This window comes from Scyliorhinus torazame, chromosome 3 (genome assembly GCF_047496885.1).
Source record: "Scyliorhinus torazame isolate Kashiwa2021f chromosome 3, sScyTor2.1, whole genome shotgun sequence".
Taxonomy (NCBI): Eukaryota; Metazoa; Chordata; class Chondrichthyes; order Carcharhiniformes; family Scyliorhinidae; genus Scyliorhinus; species Scyliorhinus torazame.
Window position 1 is genome coordinate 84,783,999 of NC_092709.1, and position 12,284 is coordinate 84,796,282.

The following is a 12,284-nucleotide window of genomic DNA, read 5'->3' on the forward strand; positions in this document are numbered from 1 at the left end:
ACAGTATCATGCAATGTTTCTTTCTACAATTACTTCCTTAGTTTAATGTTTCTTCTGAAAGATAATGGGGCAATTTTCACTTTGGTTTTCGTGCAAAGAGGTGTTGAAAATAGGCTGCAAACTGTGGCGCAATACTTACTGCCCTCATTAGGCTGACTTCTTTACTGTCACAACTTTGGAACAGACAAGAAAAAGGCAAGCAGTGTTCTGGACTGAAATAGGAGGGTGCTTGCATAGGGTTGCCAAGTGGATCCCACACTGTTTTTAGGGACCCAATGCCATTTTTTATCATACATTGTGTGGAACAGTGCAGTTGTGACCAGCCAAACCCCGTGTGGGGCAGCACGGTAGCATTGTGGATAGCACAATTGCTTCACAGCTCCAGGGTCCCAAGTTCGATTCTGGCTTGGGTCACTGTCTGTGCGGAGTCTGCACATCCTCCCCGTGTGTGCGTGGGTTTCCTCCGGGTGCTCCGGTTTCCTCCCACAGTCCAAAGATGTGCGGGTTAGGTGGATTGACCATGATAAATTGCCCTTAGTGTCCAAAATTGCCCTTAGTGTTGGGTGGGGTTACTGGGTTATGGGGATAGGGTGGAGGTGTTGACCTTGGGTTGGGTGCTCTTTCCAAGAGCTGGTGCAGTCTCGATGGGCCGAATGGCCTCCTTCTGCACTGTAAATTCTATGTAAACCAGCAGTTCTTAAAGGGATGCTGAGGGCTGCTCTGAAAACCACAAAAAATAATGCAGTGCTAATGATGTTTGATTGGCCAGTTTGAGTTCCTCCTGACCCACAAAGATTTTCCTGCTCATTGCCAGTTCCTCAATGACATCCCTTGGATTGAAGATTGAAGTGTTTCACTGGTAAAATCAATAGGTTTAGAGACAGATGATAACAGAAGATGATAGATATGAAGTTGAAGTGAGAAGAAGAATAGAGATAGCCAAAAATAATTTTGTGAATATGAAGGATGTGTTAACAACAGGAAATCTCCAACTTTTCGCAAGGGGAAAACCCAGAAGATTCTACATTCTATTCACTTTCCTCAGAAAACTGCGCAATAAGTAAAGATCAGTGAAAGAAAATAGGGGTCTTTGAAATGTAGATGCTTACATTTCCATGTGCAGAGTATAGGCCAAATGAAGAGGAATCTGGAATTGCAACAGCAAAAAGGATTGCTTTTGTGCAGATGTGCAGGTTAGGTGGATTGGTCATGTTAATTTACCCCTTCTTGTCCAGGGATGTGCAGGTTAGGTTACGGGGATAGGGTGGGGTGGGTGGGGGACTGGACTTAGATAGCGTGCTCTTTCAGAGGGTCGGTCTAGACTCGATGGGCCAAATGGCCTCCTTCTGCACTGTAGGGATTCTATGATTCTAACTCTAAGACCAGAAGAAAAATGCCAATAATCCAGCCATTTGATCAGAGCTGAAAAACTACAGAGGGTAAAGAACAGGAACGCAGAAAGTGGCGATAACCGAGGCATATTTGGATGACGGACGTCACAGGGTAGTTGCAGATGAGCTACAATGAATGTGTGAGAATGGTGCAGACGAGTGTGACTGACCAAAACAGCAAATCACAAGGTAGCAGTAGCTGCAAGCAGCAACAGCAGAAACAACCAACCATGGTATAGTTTATTGTATTTCGGGAGAGTCAGGTTTAATGTCTTCAATCTGAAGCATTTCAACCTGCTTATAAAACACTTCCAATGTTTCTAAACTCTGTACAAAGAGGATGAATTTTTGTCTGAATGATGAATTAACAATTCCAGGTTAAACAGTGTGTAGGTGAAGATTGAATGCCTATCCAGTGATGCCATACATGTTTAGGAAGCCAGTAAATGTAATCTGAAACAAAATCTTGTATATTCTTCGATAGATTGGAATATTAAATGCAATCCATTGCATCAATAGAACTTTATTTTATTATTTTCTTTATTCAGTGTTATTATAGTTTGAAAGAGTCAGTGAAAAAATAAAAATGTAAGGAATAGTTCTATGAGTTCATGCTCCTAGTTGTGAATTTGCACCTGCTGGGGTTGCATACACAAATGTTTGGAAAATTGTGGGAAATGCATACCTAATTCACACGTCTTCCAATCAGGACCAAAAATGAAACTTGGTGGGATGATGCTGGTAACAGAATGTGTCTGTTAAAGAAGTATTTGCAATCTTCTGTACGTCAGCAACAATTCTTTATTAACTACTTTTAACTATATACATATATACAGGCAAGGAGCTATTCCCATGTCTTGGTTCTTACAGATCTCTACTCAATATCACACTGATCCTAGGTCAGGGTCACATGACTTCTTACATCACTGTGTGGGCGGTACTGTACTCAGTCCCACCTTAACGCTATATGTAGCAGACCCTTATACTATACCTACTCCCCACCTTTATTACATGGATGTGAAGTTACACATGGATGTCTTACACTATTATTAGTCTTATGCATTTTCCTGGTTGTTGCTGTCTTAATGCTTTTGCAACATTACTGCCATTATTATATTAGCATTATTACAACATTCTCACTACCCTAAATTCTGTCAACAGAATGGTAGTTTCTATTGGTTCTGGTTCTTGTTTTTGGCTTGTAACTTTGACAAGCCCTCTGATTTTGTTCTGCGGGGTCTTCCCTCGGAGCCACTGCATGTTGCTGTTGGGGTCGGTGCTTCTCCAGCGCAGTGATTAGTAAGATAGCTAGCTCCACTGGTTCCATCCCGATATCGTTCGGAATCCTGCAAGGGATGAGAGCGAGACAGAGTTAGGTTGGTGTCGTAGTTGCTGACCCTCATTATGCCCCATGCCCAATTGGCCTTCCTGACCTAGAAGCAGCCAGTTCCAGAGCTTCGCAGGCAATCATCGCAAACTCACGGCTCAGGTGCCCTCCCATCTCCAGAATATGACTGGCCATGGTCTTTGCCCTAGCCCAATTAAATACACCTGTAGTCTTCCATCTGAATTTACCCTCCCTTAAGCTCACTACCACTGGGAGCTCTCACAAGTGGGTCCTGTGCTCCCTCATCCCGACCGGACAAAGTCAACTGGACGGCTAAGTCTGCCTTCCGGGGGCTGCTGGATCCTGACTGGCGGATGTTGGGGTCCCAGCAGAGAAGTGACCCCATTGTCTCTTGATCCCTAAACCCTGAGGATTCATCCCATTCCTTGACTTTGTGATGAATACAGGAATTTCAGATGTATTGTATGATATGCATTTGGTGCAGAAAGGGTTAAAAGTCTGGGGTAGTGTGTGTACGACTGCTGCAGTAGGTTTTTCAAAAACCTGGTTTGCAAGACAACCAGGACTTTGAGAGCCAGAGGTACAATTAAAGCATCGTAAAAGCTTGGGCTAATGAATTTTTGTTTGGATTAAAATGTTTCCCTGTGGAGTAATTAATTGGAGACATTGAGAGCGATTCAACGGAAACATTTTTAAATGCTACCTAACCACTCATTCAAAGTCAACACACAAGCATGGCAGAGCACAGACCTGGCCCTCGCTTTGGGGATGTTGACCTGGCCAGGCTTCTCGATACTGTTCCCCCCGAGGAGGTCAGAGGAACAGCAGCAGGGTCAGAAATGCTGCCTGGGAAGCAGTGGCAGCAGTTTTCAGGTTGGGCAACTTGAGCAGGAGGGCCGCCGTCCAATGTGATAAGAGGACCAATGACCTCCACCGAGCTGCTGGAGCAAGTTACCACCTCTCTCCTGGCATGAGTTCTGCCTGTCACCCCATATATTTCCAAACACCCACTCGCTCATCAAATCACTGGCTGACACCTAACACCCTCCCCAAATCTGATCTTTGTGATTCTCAGAAACCTCCTGCACCCATGAGCACAATTCTTTCATGTTCATGTGCAGTGCCCACACATAGAGCTGCCTGTCCCATCAAGCATGTGGTCCACAATCTGAGGCACAATCTGGTGAGCACCACATAGTTGCTGCTGAACATCAGATGGATGCAGAAACGCCCAAGGCAGTTAGCACTCAGAGATCTGCTTGGTCCCAGGACTCAGATGGGTCCAGTCAGATGCTGAGGTTCTGGACAAAGTTCTCTCCAGAGCTGATGCAGATGACAGGACACAGCTGTGACATTCAGGAGAGGATGTCAGATACATTCCAGCGAGTGCATAGGTGATTGGACGAGTCTCAAAGGCTTGGGGCGCGTGAAATGATGCTGACAATGCACCAAGGCCAACACTGCTCAGGTGGTGTCCACGGTGGAAAGTCTAGATCACAACATCCCCATCTTGAGTGGTGATGCCCAAGGCACAGCTCAGTCTGTGATGACCATAGCTGAGGGCCTCAATATCATGTCTCAGTCACTGAGGGATGTGTCACAGACACAGGTGGACCTTGCCAAGGCACTGCGGAGCATGGCCCAGTCGCTGATGACAATCGCTGAGGGTGTTGACACCATGGTGCAGACAATGGGGAGCCATCAGGATTGACAGAGCCAGGTGGCCCAGAGGCCTCTGGAACTCACTCCAGCTACCTAATTTGTTCCATGGAGTCCCCCAGGGCCCTTTGGGCAGCATCAGGGACGAGTAAATGCAGGTGGCCACCCCAGGGCCAGCCACCAAGGAGACTACGGTGGTCTCCATTTCTTCCAAACTGCCATCTGACACCGGCACATCTCAAGGGCAGCAGGCAGAACAGGGTTGCACAGCAACACCAGTGACACCAGTCATTCGGCTGGAGCCCTTCAGCTCCGGGCCCTCCAGAGGACGTCCACCAAGGGCAACAAAGGCCACAGGGAAAGTAGCAGGCTACCTCCACCTCTGATGTGCATCCTGGGGACACACCTAGATGTAGCCGTAGACGGCGAAAGATCAAGAAGATTGAGCCAGTGGGAGTCACTATCTGTAGCTCGGTGAAATAGAAATGTCAAATGTCAATTGTTCGCTATTAAAAATGTTACAGCAGATACATTTGAAGCCTCTGTCACGTTACTCTTCACAGTGGGCCTGCCTGCACCCCCACCCCTGTTGCCCTCCATTCCCCCTGGGCACAGTGGTCCAAGATCAAACACCCACGATGCAGACCCTGTTCAGAGGATGGGTGTGACGTACTATCAGCAGAAAGACAGGAGTCAGACCTTTTTTGAAACTGAGGAGCACCAGAGCTTTCTTCACAGTGAGTTATCATCACTCTCCTGCCTTATTATATTGACTTGTTGACAGTGCCGAAACAGGCCCATCACCTTTGAGGGATGTTACACAGAGGGTTGGAGGGTGGAACAGAGTGGTAGGGGAGGAGGTGTGATGAGGGGGAATGGCAAGGTGGATGGGAGGGAGGAGGGAAATGGGGGGAAGGGGAGATTGATGGGGATTGGAGGGAGGGTGCATTGGGGGGATTGGGGTGAAGAAGGGAAATTGGGGGAGTGGTGTATTGGGGAGGGAGGGAAATTGGAGGGGGGGCTTGAGCTGACTGACAGAGCCTCATCCTATAAGAATAAGAACATAAGAACATAAGAACTAGGAGCAGGAGTAGGCCATCTGGCCCCTCGAGCCTGCTCCACCATTCAATGAGATCATGGCTGATCTTTTGTGGACTCAGCTCCACTTTCCGGCCCGAACACCAGAACCCTTAATTCCTTTATTCTTCAAAAAACTATCTATCTTTATCTTAAAAACATTTAATGAAGGAGCCTCTATTGCTTCACTGGGCAAGGAATTCCATAGATTCACAACCCTTTGGGTGAAGAAGTTCCTCCTAAACTCAGTCCTAAATCTACTTCCCCTTATTTTGAGGCTATGCCCCTTATTTCTGCTTTCACCCACCAGTGGAAACAACCTGCCCACATCTATCCTATCTATTCCCTTCATAATTTTATATGTTTCTATAAGATCCCCCCTCATCCTTCGAAATTCCAACGAGTACAGTCTCAGTCTACTCAACCTCTCCTCGTAATCCAATGCCTTCAGATCTGGGATTAACCTAGTGAATCTCTTCTGCACATGCTCCAGTGCCAGTATGTCCTTTCTCAAGTAAGGAGACCAAAACTGACCACAATACTCCAGGTGTGGCCTCACTAACACTTTATACAATTGCAGCATAACCTCCCTAGTCTTAAACTCCATCCCTCTAGCAATGAAGGACAACATTCCATTTGCCTTCTTAATCACCTGTTGCACCTGTAAACCAACATTTTGTGACTCATGCACTAGCACACCCAGGTCTCTCTGCACAGCAGCATGTTTTAGCATTTTATCATTTAAATAATAATCCCTTTTGCTGTTATTCCTACCAAAATGGATAACCTCACATTTGTCAACATTGTATTCCATTTGCCAGACCCTAGCCCATTCACTTAGCCTATCCAAATCCCTCTGCAGATTTCCAGTATCCTCTGCACTTTTTGCTTTACCACTCATCTTAGTGAAGTCTGCAAACTTGGGCACATTGCTCTTGGTCCCCAGCTCCAAATCATCTATGTAAATTGTGAACCCAACACTGATCCCTGAGGGACACCACTAGCTACTGATTGCCAACCAGAGAAACACCCATTAATCCCCACTCTTTGCTTTCTATTAATTAACCAATCCTCTATCCATGCTACGACTTTCCCCTTAATGCCATGCATCTTTATCTTATGCAGCAACCTTTTGTGTGGCACCTTATCAAAGGCTTTCTGGAAATCCAGATGTACCACATCCATTGGCTCCCCGTTATCTACCGCACTGGTAATGTCCTCAAAGAATTCCACTAAATTAGTTAGGCACGACCTGCCCTTTATGAACCCATGCTGCGTCTGCCCAATGGAACAATTTCCATCCAGATGCCTTGCTATTTCTTCCTTGATGATAGATTCCAGCATCTTCCCTACTACCGAAGTTAAGCTCACTGGCCTATAATTACCCGCTTTCTGCCTACCTCCTTTTTTAAACAGTGGTGTCACGTTTGCTAATTTCCAATCCGCCGGGACCACCCCAGAGTCTAGTGAATTTTGGTAAATTATCACTAGTGCATTTGCAATTTCCCGAGCCATCTCTTTTAGCACTCTGGGATGCATTCCATCAGGGCCAGGAGACTTGTCTACCTTTAGCCCCATTAGATTGTCCATCACTACCTCCTTAGTGATAACAATCCTCTCAAGGTCCTCACCTGTCATAGCCTCATTTCCATCAGTCACTGGCATGTTATTTGTGTCTTCCACTGTGAAGACCGACCCAAAAAACATGTTCAGTTCCTCAGCCATTTCCTCATCTCCCACTATTAAATCTCCCTTCTCATCCTCTAAAGGACCAATATTTACCTTAGCCACTCTTTTTTGTTTTATATATTTGTAGAAACTTTTACTATCTGTTTTTATATTCTGAGCAAGTTTACTCTCATAATCTATCTTACTCTTCTTTATAGCTTTTTTAGTAGCTTTCTGTTGCCCCCTAAAGATTTCCCAGTCCTCTAGTCTCCCTCTAATCTTTGCTACTGTGTATGCTTTTTCCTTCAATTTGATACTCTCCCTTATTTCCTTAGATATCCACGGTCGATTTTCCCTCTTTCTACCGTCCTTCCTTTTTGTTGGTATAAAGCTTTGCTGAGCACTGTGAAAAATCGCTTGGAAGGTTCTCCACTGTTCCTCAACCGTTTCACCATAAAGTCTTTGCTCCCAGTCTACCTTAGCTAACCCTGGTGGGTATGAGAGCCTCCCTCTTCCTCCGGGTATGCCAAACCTTTGCCGCTGCTGGTCTTCTATCCTCTGGCCCCTCCTCCAGCCTCTGTCAGTGCTCAGTCTCCAGCCCCTCCTGGTGCACCTCCTCCTCAGATGAGGCTGCATATCCCTCCTCCTCCTCAAGTATGTCGCTCTTCCACTGTGTCTGGTTGTAGAGGGCAATACAGACCACCACAAAGCAGAGACCCTCTGGGGTGTATTGCAGGACATTACCAAAAAAGTCCAGACAGAACTGCATTTTTAGCAGTCCGATGATTGCCCTGATTATAACAGGCTCACTGCATAGCCTCAGTCTCTGGCCTCCGTACTGGCGTCATCAGCCAGGACCTCAGCAGGTATCCTTTTCCCAAGAGCCAACCCATTACCATTGGAGTCCTTGAAAATGCCGGGGCTATCTGAGTGTCCCAGGATGAAGCTGTCATGCATGCTGCCTGGGTAGCAGGCACACAGGTGTATTATTAGGAGGCGGTGGTCGTACACAGTCTGAACATTCAGGGAGTGGAACCTCTTCCTGTTAATGAAGGGCACTTGGTGATGTCCTGGTGCACGCAGGGCAACATGCGTACCATATATTGCCCTATGGACCTGGGGCATCCCACGATTGTAGAGAATCCTGCAGCCCAGGCATCCTGGTAGGCCTGGTCCAGGTTGAAGGTGATAAAGTCAGATGCCTGGGCATATAGGCATCTGTTCCCTCCCGGATGTACCTGTGGGCTGTTGATTGTGAAATGCCACACAGGTCCCCGCTCGAGCCCTGTATGCCCGGTGGCATACAAGTTGAGGACTGCAGTGATCTTTACAGCCACCAGGAGCAGGTATCCTCCTCCTCCACGGCGTGCCAAGTCCACAAGGTTGTGGCACAGGTGCCGCACTGTCTCACTCCCAAGACAGAATCTTCTGAGGCACATGCTGTCCGTCATCTCATTGAAAGACCAACGGCGTCCGTGTGCCTTGGGCCATTGCTGGTCTCCCCCTCTGGGTCCCCAATCAGCCTGATGGGTGGCCGGATCCTCAGGATGTGCGGCATCCCCCTGCACATGGGGTGCCACCTCCAGCCTACGTCACCACTGCTGCTGCCTTCTCTGATATTTGGCTGCCTGGGCTTCCACCAGCAACGCGAGGGCAGCCGCTGCAGGACTGACATCATCAATTGGAGGAGGAGAGCGAGCTACAATCAGTCAGGGCTTCCATCCGGCACCGTCAAATCCCACAAGCCGCACCCACCGGCCAACCTTACCATGACGTCTCACCTTCCCCCAGAGTGCCATCCAGTGAGCCAGTTGTGCTGGCAAACCTTGCTCTGAACTCTCACCCTCAGCCACATCAGGAGCCCCAAGACCCCAGACCCCAGGCTTTGCCAGGAATATTAGAGAGGCCATGCTCAGGTGTCCTCCCCTGATCCACACACTTACCTTTTTGTAACGAGAAGATCCCCAGTGCTGAAGTCCTGTTATCATAGAATCATAGAATTTACAGTGCAGAAGTAGGCCATTCGGTCCATCAAGTTTGCACCGGCTCTTGGAAAGAGCACACTACTTAAGCCCACGCCTCCACCCTATCCCCGTAACTCAGTAACCCCACCTCACCTTTTTTGGAACTAAGGGCAATTTATCGTGGTCAATTCACCTAACCAGCACATCTTTGGACTGTGGGAGGAAACTGGTGCACCCGGAGGAAACCCACGCAGACACGGGGAGAATGTGCAGACTCCGCACAGACAGTGACCCAAGCCGGGAATCGAACCTGGGACCCTGGAGCTGTGAAGCAACTGTTCTAACCACTGTGCTACCATGCTGCCCATACCGTGCTATTCTTTAGTGTTTGATTGTTGGCAGCTGCCCCTATGGTGCTGACGCTCCTAGAGTTCAAGCACAGTGTTCAGGCTTTCCTTGAAATGCTATGCACTAATCATCCTCTGAGACATGGCATGTGTGTCCTTGAGGAGGCACTTGATAGTTGAGAATATTTTGTTTATTAAACAGTCAACAGTAACAATGATTTGAAACTAAACTATGTAACATTCCACATATCACACTAACCATTCAACAACAAGGAAACATCACCGTTCCATATTGGTACCATCACAAAGCTATATCAGCTCATTTTCAGACAAAAACTAACACACGGTATCACCCCTCGCAGGTTCCTCAGCAGAAATGGAGGATAAGCCTGAGAATGTGTTATCATGTCCAGAGCTTTGTCATAGAAATGATCTGTCCATCAATGTATTACTTGTTCCACGTATCAGTGCCATTTTCCATCCAGGATCTGCAGTTGTGCAGGCCCTCCCATTGACCCATCTCACCGGAACCAAATCCTGGCATCCACATATCCCATTGGCACTCAAGGTGCAGTTGAACATCCGAGTTAAACATCTGTTTTGCCCTGTCCACCTTCTTTGCTTTGCATTTCCTTCTTGGTGTTTAACAAGTTTTTTACCAAAATTCGCTTTCAGAGCCATAGTTCCTTCCTAAGCGATTGTTTTTGTCTTCGACTTACCTCACGTGGATTCCAACTCAAGTTCCACCCCTCATGTTTTGAATCCACCCAGGATTACAGGTATATCCAGAACATACAACGTTCCTCAGACTGCTGTTCCCACCTAATTCATGCTTCCTCTGATGGCCTACATCATATCAACAACTTCCAGTTCCCCGGCCCTAACCACCTCCACTTCACCATGGATGTCCAGTCTCTCTATACCTCCATTCCCCACCAGGATGGTTTGAGGGTTCTCCGCTTCTTCCTCGAACAGAGGCCTGAAAAATATCCATCCACCACCACTCTCCTCCATCCAGCTGAACTTGTCGTCTCACTGAACAATTTCTTCTTTAACATGTCTTATTTCCTCCAAACCAAAGGTGTGGCTATGGTTACCCGCATGTGTCCCAGTTTTGCCTGTGTCTTTATGGGAAAAGTGGAACATTCCTTGTTCCAGTCCTCCACCGGTCCTATCACACAACTCTTTTATCGGTACATTGACGACCGTTTTGGTGCAGCTTCATGTTCCTGCCTGGACCTGGAAAAGTTTATTAATTTTGGGTACAATTTCCACCCTCTAGCACCTCCACATGGTCTATCTCCGACACTTCCCTACCCGTCCTTGATCTTTCTATTTCAATTTCTGGTGATAGACTGTCGACTAGTATCCATTACAAACTCACTGACTTCCACAGCTACCTTGATTACAGCTCTTCTCACCCACATCCTGTAAGGACTCCATCCCATTCTCCCAGTTCCTTCACCTCCGTTGCATCTGTTCCGATGATGCCACTTTCTGGGGCTGGTTTAGCACAGTGGGCTAAACAGCTGGCTTGTAATGCAGAAGAATGCCAGCAGCGCAGGTTCAATTCCCGTACTGGCCTCCCTGAACAGGCACCGGAATGTGGCAACTAGGGGCTTTTCACAGTAACTTCATTGAAGCCTACTTGTGACAATGAGCGTTTATTATTATTATTACTTTCCAAAACGTTGCTGCTGACATGTCTTCGTTCTTCCTTAATCGCGGTTTCCAACCCACAGTGGTTGACAGGACTCTCCTGCGCCTCTGCTCTCACTGCCCTCCCTCCCAAATCCAGGATAGGAACCCCTTGTCCTCACTTTTCACCCCACCAACCTCTGCATCCAAAGAATCATCCTCCGCCAGTTCCGTCAACTCCAGCATAATGCCACCACCAAACACATCTCGCCCACACTCCCTCATCAGCGGGCTGCCCTGGCCCACACCTCCATCACCCCCAACACCTCACCCTCTTCCCACGGCATCTTCCCATGCAATCACAGAAGGTGTAACACCTGCCGCTTTACCTCCTCCCTGCTCACCATCCCAGGGCCTAAACACTCTCGTCAAGTGAGGCAGTGCTTCACGTGCACCTCCTTCAATCTGGTCTGTTGCATTTGCTTGTTCACCAGCCTCATTTTGCTTAAGAGCACAACGAGGTCGGAGAAACAGGTCCTATGACTAAGATGGCATCACCATTAATTGCAGTACAAAGGATTTCCTGAGCTTGCTGGTTTTGTGGGGCTCTACAAATGGAAGCAGCGCACTTCTGGAAGAAAATATTATAATAAAGGTTGCATGGACCAGCTGTCTGCCAACTAATCTTATTCAGTAATTTACTGTCACAAATAGTGAATCATTCAAATTCAACCCAGGCTCGCTGTTTTACGAATTGGACATTTAGAACTTCCCTGACAGGCTGATTTGTTTTTTGCTTTTTGAAATCTGAGGTCATGTGTTGTGGTGCAGAATTGGGGATCAGGTGTAGCAATGAGTTTTGTTCAGGCTGCACTTCTTAATCTGGATTAATGAAGGGGGTTGACAGGGGCAGCTGCAGCCTGGAATTTTAAAAGATTTAACTCACCCTTGTAGGCTCTGAACACTGCGAGCTGAAATTGGACTTCCAAGGAACATTCAATGGAGTCTTCGACTGCACTAAAATATCTGCCTTCAGCTTCCAGGCTCTTTTCTCTGGAGCTTTTTTTGGCAAGTTTTCTCAGCATCTTCACCTTCAGTGGGGAGCTTCTTTCAAGTCAATTTCTGATGAAGGTTTTCTTTTTCTTAGTCTTTCAACATTTCTGTGAGGTTGAAGGTTTTTGATCCCACAATT

General features: G+C 47.2%; 1 protein-coding gene across 1 annotated transcript in view; it reads left to right on the forward strand.

Moving 5' to 3' along the window:
- Positions 1 to 1,537: 1,537 nt before the first annotated feature.
- Positions 1,538 to 12,284, forward strand: part of LOC140409386 (protein FAM200A-like) — a 28,266-nt gene continuing 17,519 nt past the window's right edge. Inside the window, 1 exon segment of the mRNA XM_072497835.1 lies at positions 1,538 to 1,624. Coding sequence (XP_072353936.1) covers positions 1,538 to 1,624 — 87 coding nt within the window.